Source organism: Canis lupus, chromosome 9 (genome assembly GCF_003254725.2).
Source record: "Canis lupus dingo isolate Sandy chromosome 9, ASM325472v2, whole genome shotgun sequence".
NCBI classification, from domain to species: Eukaryota; Metazoa; Chordata; class Mammalia; order Carnivora; family Canidae; genus Canis; species Canis lupus.
In genome coordinates this window covers 35,541,387-35,559,108 of record NC_064251.1, presented here as the reverse complement: position 1 = coordinate 35,559,108, position 17,722 = coordinate 35,541,387, and the positions used below count along the sequence as shown (strand labels likewise).

General features: G+C 40.6%; 1 protein-coding gene and 1 long non-coding RNA gene across 10 annotated transcripts in view; one reads left to right on the top strand and one right to left on the bottom strand.

Annotated features, from left to right (window-relative positions):
• The window catches only part of TUBD1 (tubulin delta 1), a 31,462-nt gene extending 23,323 nt beyond the window's left edge, over positions 1 to 8,139 (top strand). For 6 of the 9 annotated variants that reach the window (XM_025440659.3, XM_025440658.3, XM_025440662.3 and 3 more), the window contains 4 exons: positions 328 to 468; positions 4,618 to 4,801; positions 6,852 to 6,927; positions 7,799 to 8,139. In XM_025440659.3, coding sequence (XP_025296444.1) covers positions 328 to 468; positions 4,618 to 4,801; positions 6,852 to 6,927; positions 7,799 to 7,837 — 440 coding nt within the window. In that variant the 3' untranslated portion in view covers positions 7,838 to 8,139. Of the gene's footprint in view, positions 1 to 327; positions 469 to 4,617; positions 4,802 to 6,851 lie in introns of all 9 variants that reach the window. The other 3 variants (XM_025440663.3, XM_025440660.3, XM_025440661.3) reach the window with 2 other exon arrangements.
• On the bottom strand, positions 6,256 to 17,351 carry LOC125755751 (uncharacterized). The gene is made up of 2 exons (XR_007413011.1): positions 16,050 to 17,351; positions 6,256 to 15,419 (listed from the first exon to the last, which is right to left on the bottom strand). It is a non-coding gene; the product is annotated as an uncharacterized LOC125755751 (long non-coding RNA).
• Positions 17,352 to 17,722: the final 371 nt, after the last annotated feature.

Genomic DNA, 17,722 nt, shown 5'->3' with positions numbered 1-17,722 from the left:
TGTTTCACTTAGCATAACACTTTTGAGATTTATCCATGTTGTTTGTTATATTTATCAGTAATTTCTGTTTTTTTGGTGAAGAGAATTCCATTGTATGTATCTATCACCGTCATTTAATACTCTACAAAGAATAATTTATGCCTTTCTCAGGATTGGATAGTTGGAATCATTTCAGGTAAACCAGATAAGAATTTTTAAACATTTAGTAGAAAAAAGCAACTTTTACTTACTAAATAAAATTTTATGTAAAATAAACATACTATAATATATTTTTCTCTTCTTGCTCAGAGCTATTTATAAAGTCTCTTGCTTTTTTTCCATTGGCAGGTATTAATTGGCAGGTACGGCCTCCTTTACCAGGACTTCCTACTCTTGGTAAAGTGTCTCTCAACAGGGAGCTTCATTTTAACACTTCCATTGCTAACTTGGTCATCCTTCGTGGGAAAGATGTACACAGTGCGGATCTGGGTAAGCAGAAATTAAGATGAAATTTTTTTTTTTTAATTGGTGTTCGAAGATGAAATTAATATATACATTTTGTACATGTACATGGTAACATTTCTTTTTTTTTTAAAAGGAAGTCTCCAGGGATGCCTGGGTGGCTTAGTGGTTGAGTGTCTGCATTCAGCTCAGGGCCAGGGCATGATCCTGGAGTTCCAGGATTAAGTCCCACATCAAGCTCCCTGCAGGGAGCCTGCTTCTCCTCTGCCTATGTCTCTGCCTTTCTCTCTCTGTCTCTCATGAATAAATAAAGTCTTTAAAAAAAAAAAAAAAGGAAGTCTCTGAATTTATTTTTTTAAAGATTTTATTTATTTATTTGACAGAAAGAGAGAGAGGGAGAAGCAGGCTCCCTGCAGAGACCCTGGGATCATGACCTGAGCCAAAGGCAGACGCTTAACCCACTGTCACCCAGGCATCCCCCTAAATTTATTTTTAAAGAAAGGAAAATAATAATTATGTGTTTTAGTGGCAAAATATAACCATTATATTGGTATGTGACTGGACACTAAAACCAGATGTGATTGAAAAGAGATATGAGTTTAATTCTTTTTTCTAAACCTTACTGTTCTTACTGTACTGGCCTTACGGCTTCCTCCTTATAGTCCAAGACATCTGTTTGAGCTTTAGCTATCAAATCACATAGGAATGAGCAAAAGAGGGCATGCTGCTCTCCTCCTGCTAGGGTTGCACACCACACTAGTGTTTATATACCTTTGATTGGGACTGACTCATGTGCTACACCTAGCTGCAGGGGTGGCCATGACCACAATTAAAATTTGAGGGTTTTGTCACTAAAGAAGGGGAGAACAGGTAATGTAGCACAACTAGTGATCTCTGTGACAGCATTTTGTTATAAAAATTTTCAGGAAGTTCAAAGAACAGAACTTTTATCAGCTTTGCATTTCTATGGCAGATCTGCAGGCTTGCCTTATCTTTATTTGATGATTTTCTTTCTTTTTTTAGAGATTTATTTATCTATTTGAGAGAGAGAGTGCCCATGCAAGTGTCAGGGAGAGGCAGAGGGACAGAATCTCAAGAAGACTCCACGTTGAACACAGCGTGCTCATTTACTTATGAATAAATAAATAATTTTTTTTAAAGATTTTATTTATTCATGAGAGACAGAGAGAGAGGCAGAGACACAGGCAGAGGGAGAAGCAGGCTCCATGCAGGGAGCTCGATGTGGGACTCGATCCTGGGTATCCAGGATCACACCCTGGGCCAAAAGCAGGCGCTAAACCGCTGAGCCACCCGGGCTACCCATAAATAAATAAAATCAGGTATAACTCCAGGAGGAGTCAGTCACTAGAGAAGAACCAAGCTGGGTCTATAAGGCATTACACATCATGAGATGGCACACATATTTAAGCTGCATGAAGATCACATGTTCCTATCTTATCACTTTGTAATCATCCCTCCTACCTAGCCAATAGACATGTTTTATCAGGGAAATGATTTTTTCTTGTTACTATGCCTCTACTCCAGTGGGTTGCTTCAGTAATAAATGTGAGACCTTTCGGCTGAAAAAAAAAGGAGATCATTTCAAGTGTGTTAATTGGTATAGTTTTTCCTTCTTCAGAATATTTTTTTCATATTCTTCATTTTAGATTTTAAATTAAGAGAAATAATAAGAGAATATATAAAGTAATCAAACTTCCAAAAATTTACTCACAGAAAATGACATAGGTACAGAGAGGTATTCTTACAAAGATATTCACTGCAATGTCTTACACACAAAAATGCAGAAACAACCTAAATGCTCAATAGTAGGAAATGTGATAAATTATAGTATATTCATGTAATAAAACTTTAAATATGAGTGATACTTATTGACATGGAAAATAGATTCACAACATATTGGTGAATGAAAATGCAAATTACAGAACAGTGTTTGTATAAAATTACATACACAAGAGGGTCAGCAAAATGTTCATGGTCTTCTATGGGTGGTGACATTTCAGATGTTCAGTTGACTTTTAAATTTTCTTCTTTGTTTGTTTAAGTTTTTATTTTAAATTCTGGTTAGTGGGATCCCTGGGTGGCTCAGTGATTTAGTGCCTGCCTTTGGCCTGGGGCACAATCCTGGAGTCACCGGATCGAGTCCCACGTTGGGCTCCTGGCATGGAGCCTGCTTCTCCCTCTGCCTGTGTGTCTGCCCCTCTCTCTCTATGTCTATCATGAATAAATAAATAAAATCTGAAAAAAAAAATTCTGGTTAGTTAACATATAGTATAGTACTAGTTTCATGTGTAGGATTTAGTGATTCATCACTTACGTACAAGGCCCAATGCTCCTCACAAGTACCCTCCTTAATACCCATCATCACTTAATACCCATTGAACCCATCCCCTCACCCACCTCCCCTCCGGCAACAGTTTGTTCTCTGTAGTTACGTCTGTTTTACGGTTTACTTCTTTCTTTTTCCTCCTGTGTTTGTCCATTTTGTTTCTTAGATTCCATATAAGAGTAAAATCATATGCTATTTGTCTTTCTCTCGGTGACTTCGCTTATGCTAAGTGAAATCCACGTCATTGCCAATGACAAGATTTCATTCTGTTTCATGACTAAGTTATGTTCCATCATATATGAATAACACAACTTCTCTCTCTCTTTTCTCTCTCTCTCTCTCTCTCTTTTTTTTTAAGATTTTATTTATTTCAGAGAGAGAGAGTGAAAGCATAAGCTTGGGGAGGGGCATAGGGAGAGAAAAAAATCCTGAAGCACTCTCCCCACTGAGAAGGGAGCCCAATACAGGGCTCGTTCCAGGACCCAGGGATCATGACCTGTGTGGAAATCAAGAGTTGGACACTCAACCAATTGAACCACACAGACACCCCTGTATACCACAACTTCTTTATCCATTCACATAGATGGCCATTTGGTCTCTTTCCATAATTTGGCTAGTGTTGATAATGCAGCTATAAATATCAAGGTGCATGTATCCCTTTGAATCAGTATTTTTTTATCCATGGGTAAATACCTAATAGCGCAATTGCTGGGTTGTGGAGTAGTTCCATTTTTAACTTTTTGAGGAAACTGTTTTCCACAGTGGCTGCACCAATTGCACTCCCACCAGCAGTCTAAGAGGGTTCCCCTTTCCTCACATCCTCACCAACATCTGCTGTTCTTTGTGTTGTTGATATTAGCCATTCTGACTGATGTGAGGTAGTATTTCATTGTAGTTTTGATTCCTATTTCCCTGATGATGAGTGATGTTGAGCATCTTTTCATGTGCCTGTTGGCCATTGGGATGTCTTTTTTTGGAAAAATATCTATTCACATCTCCTGCCCATTTTTAACTGGATTATTTGTTTCTTGGGTGTTGAGTTTGATTAGTTCTTCATACATTTTGGATGCTAACCCTTTATCAGATATGTCATTTACAAACATCTTCTCTCATTCTGAAGGTTGCCTTTCAGTTTTGTTGTTTCTTTTGCTGTGTAGAATTTTTATCTCGATAAAGTCCAAATAGTTCATTTCTTGCTTTTGTGTCCCTTGCCTTTAAAGACGTATCTAGTAAGAAGTTGTTATAGCTGAGGTCAAAGAAGTTGTTGCCTGTGTTCTCCTCTTGAATTTTGATGGTTTTCTTTTTCACATTTGGGTCTTTCATCCATTAAATTTTCTTCTTAATACTTTTCTGAATGATACGAATTGTTTTCTCTCTTTTCCTTTTTTTAAAAGATTTTATTCATGAGAGGCAGAGACACAGGCAGAGGGAGAAGCAGGCTTCATGCAGGGAGCCCGGTGTGGGACTTGATCCCAGGACTCCAGGATCATGCCCTGGGCCAAAGGCAGGCACTAAACCGCTGAGCTACCCAGGGATCCCCGAATTGTTTTTTTTTTCTTAAAATGAGTATGAATTATCTACCCAAAAGCGATATAAAGCTAATTTTAAAAGGCAAAACAGGGATCGAGTCCCACATCGGGCTCCCTGCATGGAGCCTGCTTCTCTCTCTGCCTATATATCTGCCTCTCTCTCTATGTCTCTCATGAATAAATAAAATATTTTTTAAAGGAGATTTCTGGTGAAATGAATAAAAAAATACCTGTTTATTAATTTGTTTCCAAAATTAATTATTTATGATATAAACAATGGCTTATGTTGTCTTACTCTAGGAGGATTTAAAGATCCAGCTCTCTATACTTCTTGGTTGGAGCCTATTGATGCTTTCAATGTGTGGAAAACCCAGCGAGCCTTTAGCAAATATGAGAAGTCTGCAGCATTGGTCAGCAATAGCCAGTTCTTACTAAAACCACTTGATACAATTGTGGGCAAAGCCTGGAATATGTTTGCTTCAAAGTAAGTAAAAAAATCTACAAACCTTTCTAACCTTAGGCAGATAATATCTTAAAATACAAGGCAGGATCTGGAATGTCTTGGTCTGTTTGGTTTGCTATAACAAAAATAGCCCAGACCGAGTATCTTATAAACAACAGAAATTTATTTCTCAGGAATTCTGGAAGCTAGGAAGCCCAAGATGAAGGTGCTGGCAGATTCCATGTGTGATGAAAACCTACTTCCTGGTTCATAGGCGGTGTCTTTTCCTTGTGCCCTCAAATGGCCAAATGGGCAAAGAACCTCTTTTAAAAGGGTACTAAACCTATTCATGAGGGCTCCACCCTCATGACCGAATCACCTTCCAAAGGCCTTACTTCCTAATATCATCACTTTGGGGGTTAGGATTTGAATGTATGAATTTTGGGGGAACACATTCAACCTGCAGCCTGGAATAATCGTGGCTACCACTATATAGGTGTGAAACTGGATCATGTTACTTCAGGTGTCATTTTTTTATCTGCACAGTGGGTTTACACTGAGGATATGCAATGATGATTAAATGAGATAATCATGTAAAATTACTTACTACAGTGCTGTTAATTGACTAGAGGATTTTTTTAAAATTTTTATTTATTTATGATAGTCAGAGAGAGAGAGAGGCAGACACATAGGCAGAGGGAGAAGCAGGCTCCATGCACCGGGAGCCCGACGTGGGATTCGATCCCGGGTCTCCAGGATCGCGCCCTGGGCCAAAGGCAGGCGCTAAACCGCTGCGCCACCCAGGGATCCCCGAGGATTTGTTTCTGAATGAAATGAAAGTAGAAATTTCATTACAAGGCTGGACAATAAAATAGTTTTCTAAAATAAGATCCTTGGAAGAATGGAAGAGATCCTGATCTTGTTCAGCAAGAAATATTGTGAGTTCAACTCCATCTGCTTCTAAGAAATGTCTACTTGGTACTAAGAAATGTGTTATCAGATTTTCTGACCTTGGCCGCAATTACTTATTGTCAAAGGAAAATTCCTCATATCAATGGGCAAGGCCTCTATGATTAGCCAGGATTCCCAAGGGCCCCTGCTCATGACCGTTTCATAAGCCCGCACTCCCAGGACTGCCCTTTCCTAGTATCGTTCTCTTCCCACTCCCATTAAATGGCAGCAGGCCTTCTTACCTCAATTTAATCCATGTCTGCCCTTGATATTCTTTTTAATATGATTTTTCCTGCCTCAGAACATTTTGGGGGTACAGGGTATTAAAAGGGCTACCTAGCATAACTGCAAATTAAGTAAAATCCTTGAGAGACTTCACTTCATTCCTAGAACTGGATGAATGTTTCTGCAGTTTCAAGGCTTGGGTAAAATTTCTTGGGTACTTTTTAAGAGTTTATATTGATGCCAGTCATCTCTGTAGAGTGTTGAATGTGTGCTGGGTTTGATAACCAAATCTGAATGTGCTTTTTTTTCCTGTGTGCTGCTTTTTTTTTTTTTTTTTTTTTAGATTTTATTTATTTATTTATTCATGAGAGACAAAGAGAGAGAGGCAGAGACTTAGGCAGAAGGAGAAGCAGGCTCCCCACAAGGATCCTGATGCAGGAGTCGATCCCAGGATCCTGGGATCACAACCTGAGCCAAAGGCAGATGCTCAACCACTGAGCCACAGGTGCCCCTTCCCATGTGCTTCTTACTGTCACTCTCTTGGACACTAAAAAAGACAGGAAGCTTGACATAAACTTTCACAGTCTGTGACTCTTTGGAATAAACATTAAAGCAAATATAAAACATTTAAGATGGGGATCCCTGGGTGGCTCAGCGGTTTGGCGCCTTCGGCCCAGGGCGTGATCCTGGAGACCCGGGATGGAGTCCCACATTGGGCTCCCTGCAGGGAGCCTGCTTCTCCCTCTGCGTCTCTCATGAATAAATAAATAAAATCTTAAAAAAAAAAAAAAACATTTAAGAGAATCTGCCATCTTCAAATATTCGGATCTACGAAAGTTCTATTTATTGTTTGATTTTAAGAGTTATTCATTTGCCTGAGAATCTTATATTTTACATTTTCTGTTTCTTTCACCAGAGCCTACATTCATCAGTACACAAAATTTGGAATCGAAGAAGAGGACTTTTTGGACAGTTTCACTTTGTTAGAACAGGTTGTGGCCAGTTACTGCAACCTCTAATCTTGAACAAAGGAGAAAAAGTACCTTAAGTCATTTTCAGGCTAAAATATTTTTAATAGTACTTTCTCTGAAAGGTTTTCATATCTCTACCTTAAAGGAACAAAGTCAAATGCCATTTTCTTTGGCTTACTATGACCACAGAAAAGGAGGAAAACCTTTTAAACAGAGACATCATCATGTTTTCAATGAAAATGTCTACTTGATATTTTCATTTGTAAGAAAGAAATTGGTGCTCCTGTAAAGAAATTTGGAAACATTTTGCTGAGATGTTGGAACTCTGGAAGTATGCAAAAAAAAGGGAATATTCTGTTTTGTCCCCATGTTTCTAAGTCTTCCCTTTTTTATTCCAAAAAGGATTCACTAAAATAACAGCTAAACTTTCACCACACAATTTGAAGCTAAGAAATTGCAGTTCTGCTTTTAATTGAAGTGAGTGCTTTGAACCACAGGGGGGAGCAATTGTCAAATGCTAGATTTATAAATACCTCGAATATTTTATTCTCTAACAGATTTTCCACTTGAAGCAGCTATTTAAAAAGAGATCTCAGATTTTGTTAATAAATGTATATCATGGGATCCCTGGATGGCGCAACGGTTTGGCGCCTGCCTTTGGCCCAGGGCGTGATCCTGGAGACCCGGGATCGAATCCCACATCGGGCTCCCGGTGCATGGAGCCTGCTTCTCCCTTTGCCTGTGTCTCTGCCTCTCTCTCTCTCTCTCTCTGTGTGACTATCATAAATAAATAAAAATAAAAAATAAAAATAAATAAATGTATATCATGCTTACATACAAAAGTAAGTTTAAAAAAAAGTAAGTAAATGTTTGCTTTTCTTAAATTTTCTAGGCATCAGAAAATTGGATCAGTTTTTCTCTGAGATCTTGAAATGCAAGAACAGAGAAACTTTTTATTCAACTAGTGCTTTCAGATTACTTAAAGGTATTCAGCTGGTGTGGAAACTGTGCTCATCAGTAAAAGGGGTAAGAGATTTCACCAGAATTTCATGAAATTGAGAAAATTATCACCAAGGAAATATTGTCCTTGATGAAACTGACACATAGAGATGTGAGTCTCACTCAGAAGGACAAAGCACACTTGGAAATTGGCAACTGAGTTTGAGGGTAATTGTGTACTTCTGTAAAATACATCACATGCAGTGTATTAATAAATGTAAAATAGGAAACAAATAGGAGCATTTGCCCCTTCTGCCAAATCTACCAGTGGTGATTTATTTTTATATGGAAAAATGACAGTTCACAGCTTCACTGGTTTCTTTCTTTTCTTTCCATATGGAAATGATTACTTTTTTGCTGTTTTTCTTATCAACTGTTGCTATGATTAAAATTCTGAGCCATATCTTATTTCTAAGGAATGTAAAAGTGGTCTGTTCAACCACTAAAAGGCACACCCCTGTGCTGTACTTTGTTAACACAAGTATACTTGAAAAATACTCAGATAATTATTTTTACAAAATAAAGTTAAAAATAACTGTTTTACATTGAAACATCCAAAGACTGAAATAATTTCCCAAACTGAACCAGCATTAATGAAGATCTGGAGCTCACCAGGGGTTAAGCTGATTCTGAGGTATCTGCTAGAAGTGAAGCTTAAAGAAAGTCATAAGTAGGGATCCCTGGGTGGCGCAGCGGTTTGGCGCCTGCCTTTGGCCCGGGGCGCGATCCCGGAGACCCGGGATCGAATCCCACATCAGGCTCCCGGTGCATGGAGCCTGCTTCTCCCTCTGCCTGTGTCTCTGCCCCTCTCTCTCTCTCTCTCTCTCTCTCTCTGTGTGACTATCATAAATAAATAAAAATTAAAAAAAAAAAAAAAAAAAAAGAAAGTCATAAGTAGGGATCCCTGGGTGGCGCAGCGGTTTGGTGCCTGCCTTTGGCCCAGGGCGCGGTCCTGGAGACCTGGGATCGAATCCCACATCGGGCTCCCGGTGCATGGAGCCTGCTTCTCCCTCTGCCTGTGTCTCTGCCTCTCTCTCTCTCTCTCTCTCTCTCTCTCTCCGTGACTATCATAAATAAATAAAAATTAAAAAAAAAGAAAGTCATAAGTATTAAATCATTTTATTAAGATTTTATTTATCTATTTATTCATGAAACACACAGAGGCGGAAACACAGGCAGAGGGAGAAGCAGGCTCCCCATGAGGAGCCCGATGCAGAATTCAATCCCAGGACCACGACTTGAGGCAAAGGCAGACACTCAACCACTGAGCCACCCAGGCATCCCAGTATAAATCATTTTATATTTAAGAAAGGAATTCATGAGGTACCAAAGGGACAAGTTTATTTCTAATTTGGTAACTCATGGAGTCAATGGCAGGTGAATATTAGAAGAAAGCCCCAATTAGACACAGCTCTGGGTCTATTCACTTATACGAATAGAGCCTTTTTCTTTTTTAAGATTTTATTTATTTATTCATGACAGACACAGAGAGAGAGAGAGGCAGAGTCACAGGCAGAGGGAGAAGCAGGCTCCATGCAGGGAGCCCGATGTGGGACTCAATCCCAGGGTCTCCAGGATCACGCCCTGAGCCGGAAGGCAGATGCTAAACCACTGAGCCACCCAGGGATCCCCCCAAATAGAGCCTTTTTTATGATCCACAACACAAGTGCATTATTTGATGCGTGTAGATACCTAAATATTTGCAGACTTGTTTTAAACATTTCCATGGAAAAGTTGTTTTGGTCTGTTTGGAGTAACAAAAAATTTTTGCTATTAGAGTTGTGATTTTAACTTAAAAATTAGCGCACCTGGGTGGCTCAGTCGGTTGGGTGTCTGCCTTTGGCTCAGGTCGTGATCCTGGGATCCTGGGATCAAGTCCCACATTGGGCTCCCTGCAGGGAGCTTGCTTCTCCCTCTGCCTGTGTCTCTGCCTCTCTCTCTCTCTCTCTGTGTGTGTGTGTTTCTCATGAGTAAATGAATAAAATTAAAAAAAAAAAAAAAAACCACCAAAAAAGCTGATGCCAAAGCTTCAAGATAAGGGATGTCACTGAAAATGTACTCTGTGTAGAGAAAACGGCCAGTCAGGACAACATTAGAATCATAACTTCCTGGGCAGATAGACCCAGAAGCTTTGATCTTGCAATATATTAGATTACTGGGTAACTGGAGTACTATGTTTTTCACTCACATTATCCCACAGACCTGGGATGTACCCCTGCTAGGCAGTAAGTATAAAATCAAACTACTTATTTTCAAGTCTTTTCACACTCCTTCATTTGTGCTTTTTTTTTTTTTTTTTTTAAGGTTTTATTTATTTATTCTTGAGAGAGACAGAGAGAGAGAGGGAAGCAGAGACACAGGCAGAGGGAAAAGCAGGCTCCATACAGGGAGCCCAACACAGGACTCAATCCCAAGACTCCAGGATCAGGCCTGGGCTGAAGGCGGCGCTAAACCACTGAGCCACCCAGGCTGCCCTCATTTGTGCTTTTGTCAAGAGTTCTTTAAGCTGTAGAACATGTTTGGTCCCATTCATTCCCTCTTGCTTCTAGCTTTGCCCCTGCCAACACTATCCAATCTGCAACATCTTTCTCCTTTGTTACTTAGATCTTAGTGAATGTATCCACAATTCACTGTTCTCAGTTCATTCATTCAATCAATATCTAGTCTGTGCCAGGCACTGACCTAGATATTAAGGATGTAGAGGTTAATACCACATAGTCTAAATGAAAAACCTTACAGTGTAGCTGAGTTTCTCTGAATGTCCTGATGCTCCAATCCTAGCTTCCTAATTATTACTTATTATCTTCCCTGTGTCCATGTTTGACTTTTTTTTACAGGAAAGATGTAGTACAGGGAACAACAAACTGGGAGCTCTGGTCTGGGCTTTAAATTTGTCTGAAACACCTCCTCACTGGCTCTGTAGACTCTTCTGCAGTGTGCATACCAGTGATTCTTCTCCTGACCGCCATGTTTATCACACTTGAAATCCTGTCCAAAATTTTGTTTTAAAACATGCTCCATATGTTCCTATCACAGTATTCTCTCCCCATGAGCCCAAAGTTTGGCAGTCAACCCTTTCTTGTTCTTTAACCTACCTACCAAATATGGCTTTACTCACTAACTTGTCATTTTTGGCAAATAATCAATTATTTAAGCGATGTTTGCTCATCTGTATCGATCACATTGTTTTCTATGGGTTTTAGGGGATGTGAGAGCTAAAAAAATCTGGCTTTACATATCTAATTAAATAATTTCCTACTCTTATACTCTGAAATGTCTCAGATCATGCAATGTCCGCCTTATTAATAAATGGAATCCCCTTTCCACCAGCCAGAATGCTTGCACAAGAAGTTAAGATAAACAATGTAAATATTTCCAGTTTCTGGGCAACACAGTGTGGAGTCAGTGTTGTAGAAGATATGGCATTTAAGGGAGAAGAGGGAAAAAAGAAAATCCCAATCATTTAGATCCCAGGGAGCCAGTGACAGGAACAGATAAAAAGGAAGGTTGATGCCCCCCGCCCCAAGAATTGCTTACAAGCAAAGAATAGCTTACAAGCATTAAAAAAAAAAAAAAAAAAAAAAAAAGACTTGATGGTTTCTGAATTATGGAATTTACCTAAAGATGAAAAATCTAAGAATATAGCTTAAAAAGAAACAGTAAGCTAAATAACGTGTCATCTAGTAAATAATTCTCTTACCTGAATTTATCTCCTTTGCTAATGATGGAGCCAGTAAGATGAACACTATTATGGCTTATCTAATTATATACATGGTGAGTACACAAAAATTCAAAGATTCTGTACCTGTGCTGTCCAGTAAGGTGCCATGTGCAGCTAGTGCTTTAAGTATAAAATACATGTTGGGTTTTGAAGACGGTATGAATAAAATAATGTACAATATAAATATTTTTAATTAGCTGTTGAAATGATATTTTGGACATACTGAGTTTAGTATTCAAATTGGTATACTTTGGACACCTGGGTGGCTCAGCGGTTGAGTGTCTGCCTTCAGCCCAGGGTATGATCCTGGGGTCCCATGGTCAAGTCCCACATTGAGCTCCCTGCATGGAGCCTGCTTCTCCCTCTGCCTATGTGTCTGCCTCTTTCTCTCTCTGCGTGTGTGTCTCTCATGAATAAATAAAATCTTTAAGAAAACAAAAAACAACCCAAATTGGTATATGTGGTTTTTTTTTACATTTTATTTATTTATTTATTTATTTATTTTTTACATTTTAAAATGTAGCTACTAAAGTTTTTAAGTTAGATATATGGCTTGAATTATATTTCTGATGGACAGGGCTATTCTAGACACTTCAGGAGCAAAGGCCTGGGAACTATAGGTACGGGAGTTGAACAAAGCTGATCCTTATTAAGTGAGAGGTCATGAGAACATGATAGTAAGAAACATGACATAAGGCAAAAGATGGAAGTTTCCTTTTAGGGAAAAAAAAAAAGGACTTTGCTTAAGCTCCACTCATGTAAACGGTATGAAAAAGGCAGGATGTGAGCTTAATTCAACAAACATCCATTAATCACCTGCAAGGAGAGACAGTGCCAGGATAGGCAGATTTAAAAAATGAGTTAGGGGATCCCTGGGTGGCTCAGCCGTTTGGCGCCTGCCTTCGGCCCAGGGTCTAATCCTGGAGACCCAGGATCAAGTCCCATGTAGGGCTCCCCGCATGGAGCTTGCTTCTCCCTCTGCCTGTGTCTCTGCCTCTCTCTCTCTCTCTCTCATGAATAAATAAATAAAATCTTAAAAAAAAAAAAGTTAAACCTGGCCTCTGTCCTTAAGGAGTTCACCATTTGGTAAATTCTTTGCTGCAAAGCATATATCTGGTTCATAGTAGAGATTATAGATTAATATAAATGTCTAAAAAACACTGCCTTGGGGTGCCTGGGTGGCTCAGTTGGTTAAGCATCTGCCTTCAGCTCAGGGCCTGATCCCAGGGTTCTGGGATCAAGCCCCTCTGCCTCTTCTACTCTCATTCTCTCTCCCTCTCCCTCTCTCTCTTGCTCTGTCAGAGAACCAGGCTCTCCCCTGAGCAGGGAGCCTGATGCGGGGCTCCATCCCAGGACCCTGAGATCATGACCTGAGCAGAAGGCAGACGCTTAACTGAATCACCCAGGTGCCCCATAAATAAAATCTTCAAAAAATTTTTTTGTCTCTGAGCCATCTTATACAAAAGACCCATTTAAGACAATATAAACTCAATATATTGAGAATGAAGAAATGCCTTTGTAAGTCCTTGCCTAAAATCTAAACTCCTGGTCCCGGAATTCCAAGACTACTAAAGTTTGGCCACTCCCCCTGTTCCCTTTACTTATGCTGCAGTAGCCAAAACAAACAGAAATGGCTGTTAAATGTTATGAAAACCACACAGATTTGTCTATATGGTTCTGTTTAATTTTGTTCAGACAGGGATGGAGCGGTCTATCACTAACCTGAAGATACTGAGAGGTGACCCAGTGATCCTGGCTGCCCCTGCTTTGCCCCTTCTCCCAGGCTCCCAATACCATGAAAAATGGGGAGCTCAGAGCATTTTTGAAAGGATACATATTAAATCTCATAGTAATTTCTTTGGGGGAGTACCAGTCTCAGAAGATTTCCTTTTTATATTATTCATTTCTTCTGCATATAAATATATATATTTTTAAGTAAACTCTTTGCCCAGTGTAGGGCTCAAACTCATGACCATGAGATCAAGAGTCGCATGCTCTTCCAACTAAGCCACCCAGGCACCCAGCATATTTTTATTTTAAACAAAGCTTTAAAAACCCAGTGTAGGGCAGCCCTGGTGGCTCAGCGGTTTAGCGCCGCCTTCAGCCCAGGGTGTGATCCTGGAGACCTGGGATCGAGTCCCACATCGGGTTCCCTGCGTGGAGCCTGCTTCTCCCTCTGCCTGTGTCTCTGCCTCTATCTCTCTCTCTGTGTCGCTCATGAATAAATAAATAAAATCTTAAAAAAAAAAAAACACCCATCGTAAAGGGAATGCTTGGGTGGCTCATTGGTTGAGCGTCTGCCTTCCGCTCAGGGTATGATCCTGGGATTGGGGATCGAGTCCCACATTGGGCTCCCTGTGGGAAGCCTACTTCTCCCTCTGCCTAGGTCTCTGCCTCTCTCTGTGTCTCTCTGTATGAATAAATAATAAAAATAAATCTTAAAAAAAAGTGTAAAGATAAAATAATCCAAATGATTTTTAAAAGGGTATTAACAACTGGAGACAGTTTGAAGAATGGAGGAATAAGTTAAACGAATCAGAAGGCAGTAACAAGCAGTGGAAGTAGTAAGCAGCATCATTGTTCTGTAAACTATCACATAAATAGGTGTAGAAATTACAGGATGCTCCATGTATGTTCAGGGAACAAACAGGAGGAAGGGGGAAATGAAGGACTAACTTTGGAGTCCTACTATATCAACATGTCCTTCTAATGAACACACTGCCTACTGCAGGGAAGACTAGTAAGTATATCTCACATACACACACAGTCTGGGAGCAGCCTAAAAAGCACCCTAAAATGTAGGGTAGCTTTTGTATATGAAAGAACTTTTTACAATTAAAAAAAAATCTTTTTTTAATTTATTCATTTGAGAGAGAGAGAGAGAGAGAGAGAGAGAGGCAGAGGGAGAAGCAGGCTCCATGCAGGGAGCCTGACGTGGAACTCGATCCCAGGTCTCCAGGATCACATCCTGGGCCAAAGGCGGCGCTAAACCGCTAAGCCACCTGGGCTGCCCTAATTTTTAAAAAATTTTAAGTAATCACTGTATCCAAGTGGGCTTGAACCCACAACCCTGAAATCAAGAGTCACATGCTCCACTTACAGCTAGACACCCCTTACGTAGTTTCTTGAGACATTTTTGGTCTTTAAGATTTTATTTATTTATTCAACAGAGCATAAGCACAAGCAAGGGAAGAGGCAGAGGGAGAAGTAGGCTCTCAGGGAGTCCAACACGGGGTTCGATCCCAGGACCCCTAGATCATGACCTGACTTGAAGGCAGATGCTTAACAGACTGAGCCTAACCAGGCGCCCCGAGACATTTTTTGTCTTTAAAAGTAATTTCTACACCCAACATGGTGTTCGAAATCACAACCCCAAGATCAAAAGATGCTCTACTGACCAGAGCCAGCCAGGCATCTCTGTATGAAAGAACTTTTTACTTCCTCCTTGCAAAGAGCAGGGATGTCTTTTATGTTCCAATGGATTATGTTTGAAGAAGGATATGTAGAGCATCTGAAAATTTGACTAGAGGCTCTACATTTTTCTAAAACCACTATTTTCAGCTTCCTTTTTCTCTTCTGAAATTGTGCAAAGCACTCCTACATACATGCTTTTACTAGATTGGCATCTCATTATGTCTGATACCATCAGAAAGCCAGGAACAGTGACACCCCAATTCTCCCAGGCTTCAAAAACTGCACACCCACCTAAGATCGGAATACTCAAGTTTTGTACCTCTCTTCTCCACCAAAGGATCATACACAAGTAGATCTCTTCTTCTGAACTCTCCCGCTCCTGGTGAGTGGTATAATTGTGGTCATATGTCATTTATTCTGAACTCCTAGCCAGCCAACTTCAATAAGCGTAACTCATTTATTGAAACATGTAAACAACCCCAGCACCAAAGCAGCCAAATGGAAAGCCGCCTTGACCACATGCTCTAGAAGGTGTAATAAAGCCATGATTCTGCCTTTTGGCTTGGCAAAGGCAGTTGGGAGGATGCCCTCATACTTTCTTGGGAATACTCATGACATCTGGGCTCTAGGTGGCTGCCACTGCTGTCTAGGCTAGCACTCCTGGAATCTTGGACTCCAGTAGAAATATACAGGAAATCACATTGCCAAACTTTTCTCCTTATAAAGACAATCTATCCAGGAACTAGCATCCTCCCAGTTCTCATAGGGAGGAACCATTCATTAAGCAAGCAGGATACAACTGGGGTGAGGAATTTTAAAGCAGTTTCCTGTGGCCCCGAGGTCTGGTTACAATGCATCTTTTCAAGAACAGTGCTACATAACAATAAGGCTTAGATGATCACTTACAGGAAAGTATAAGGGACATATTACTCTAGAGAATTCTCTGAAAAAAGAATTCCAGTTTATTCTCTGACAAGTCACAAAGAGGTATAATGGATAACACACTCACCTGTTTAGGAGTTAGAAATCCTGAGATAGGGGCACCTGGGTGGCCCAGTGGTTGAACGTCTGCCTTTGGCTCAGGTCATGATCCTGGACTCTTGGGATCAAGTTCCACATCAAGCTCCTCACAGGAAGCCTGCTTCTTCTGCCTGTGTCTCTGCCTCGCTCTCTGTGTCTCTCATGAATAAATAAATAAAATCTTAAAAAAATAAAAAAGAAACCTTGAGATACAGACCCATGCTGGGCAGTACCTTCCCTCTGCATGTTTGGAACAGACCATCATTTCTCTCTCTCAAACTTGCACCTCCTCCTGTATTCCTGGCTTGGTGATGGATCAGCACTGTTGTCTTCTCGGGTTCCTTCTTGACTTCTCCACCTCCTTTACTCTGGCCTCGCCTAGTAACCTGGTATGTCGACTCAGGTAGCCTCCCCTGTCTGCTTCTCCACTGCGATTTCACCTAGACCACTGCAACATTCACGCAGCAAACACTGTGAGCTTACCAAGTGCCAGGCCAACGGTGAACAATGGAGAGCACGACGGTGCCTGCCCTTACAGGGCTTATGTTCTAGTGGAGGAAGAGCAAAAACTAGAAAACAGATAAACTACTTGTGAGTTATGCAGGTGCTTTAAAGGATACAAAATGGGGCTAAGAATAACGGGTGGGTGGACTGACTTTAGGTGGCTCTCTTCTCCCCACCAAACACAGAGCTCTCCCACTTGTGCTTTCCTGCTGTCTCAGAAGGCTTTCTCTGGTTGAACTACCTTCCCTTTCCCTACTCTAGCTGGCAATTCAAATACCACATCCTCATGAAACCTTTCCTGATCCTTCCTAGTCAGCCATTTTCATCCTCTCCTCAGTCTTTTTTTTTTTTTTTTAAGTTTTATTTATTCATGAGAGACAGAGAGAGAGAGAGAGGCAGAGACACAGGCAGAGGGAGAAGCCGACTTGATCCCGGGGCTCCAGGATCACACCTTAGGCTGAAGGCGGCGCTAAACCACTGAGCCACCAGCCACCGGGGCTGCCTCCCCAGTTCTTTTCTTAGCTAGACTTCACCTTACATTGTAGTTACCTTCATATATGTATTATTACTTCTAAGAAGACTCCGAGCTCCTAGAGGGAGAAGACTGTCATTAGCATTGTCTCTTTCCCACAGTACCTTAAACCCATAGAAATTTAAAAAGTGAATTTAAAAATGCCCCCAGCCCCACCTGCCCCAATGTGGCTAATGCCACTTTAGCTCTAAATATTTCATAGGGTTATGAAGATCAAGTAAAATTTAACGTGTGAAAGTGCTTTGAAAGAGGAAAAAAGGGATCCCTGGGTGGCGCAGCGGTTTGGTGCCTGCCTTTGGCCCAGGGCACGATCCTGGAGACCCGGGATCAAATCCCACATCGGGCTCCCGGTGCATGGAGCCTGCTTCTCCCTCTGCCTATGTCTCTGCCTCTCTCTCTCTTTGTGTGACTATCATAAATAAATAAATAATTTAAAAAAAAAAAAAAAAAAAAAAAAAAAAAGAAAGAGGAAAAAAGGTCTATACAAATAGAAATTGCTTTGTAATCATAATTACAGCAAACGCCGGACTGGGAACCTGCCCACACAGGATGGCTAAGAATGGAGACGGCTTTTCCAACCTTGTGATATAAGGAAGCACAAAGACTGCTCATCTATTTAGATAGCA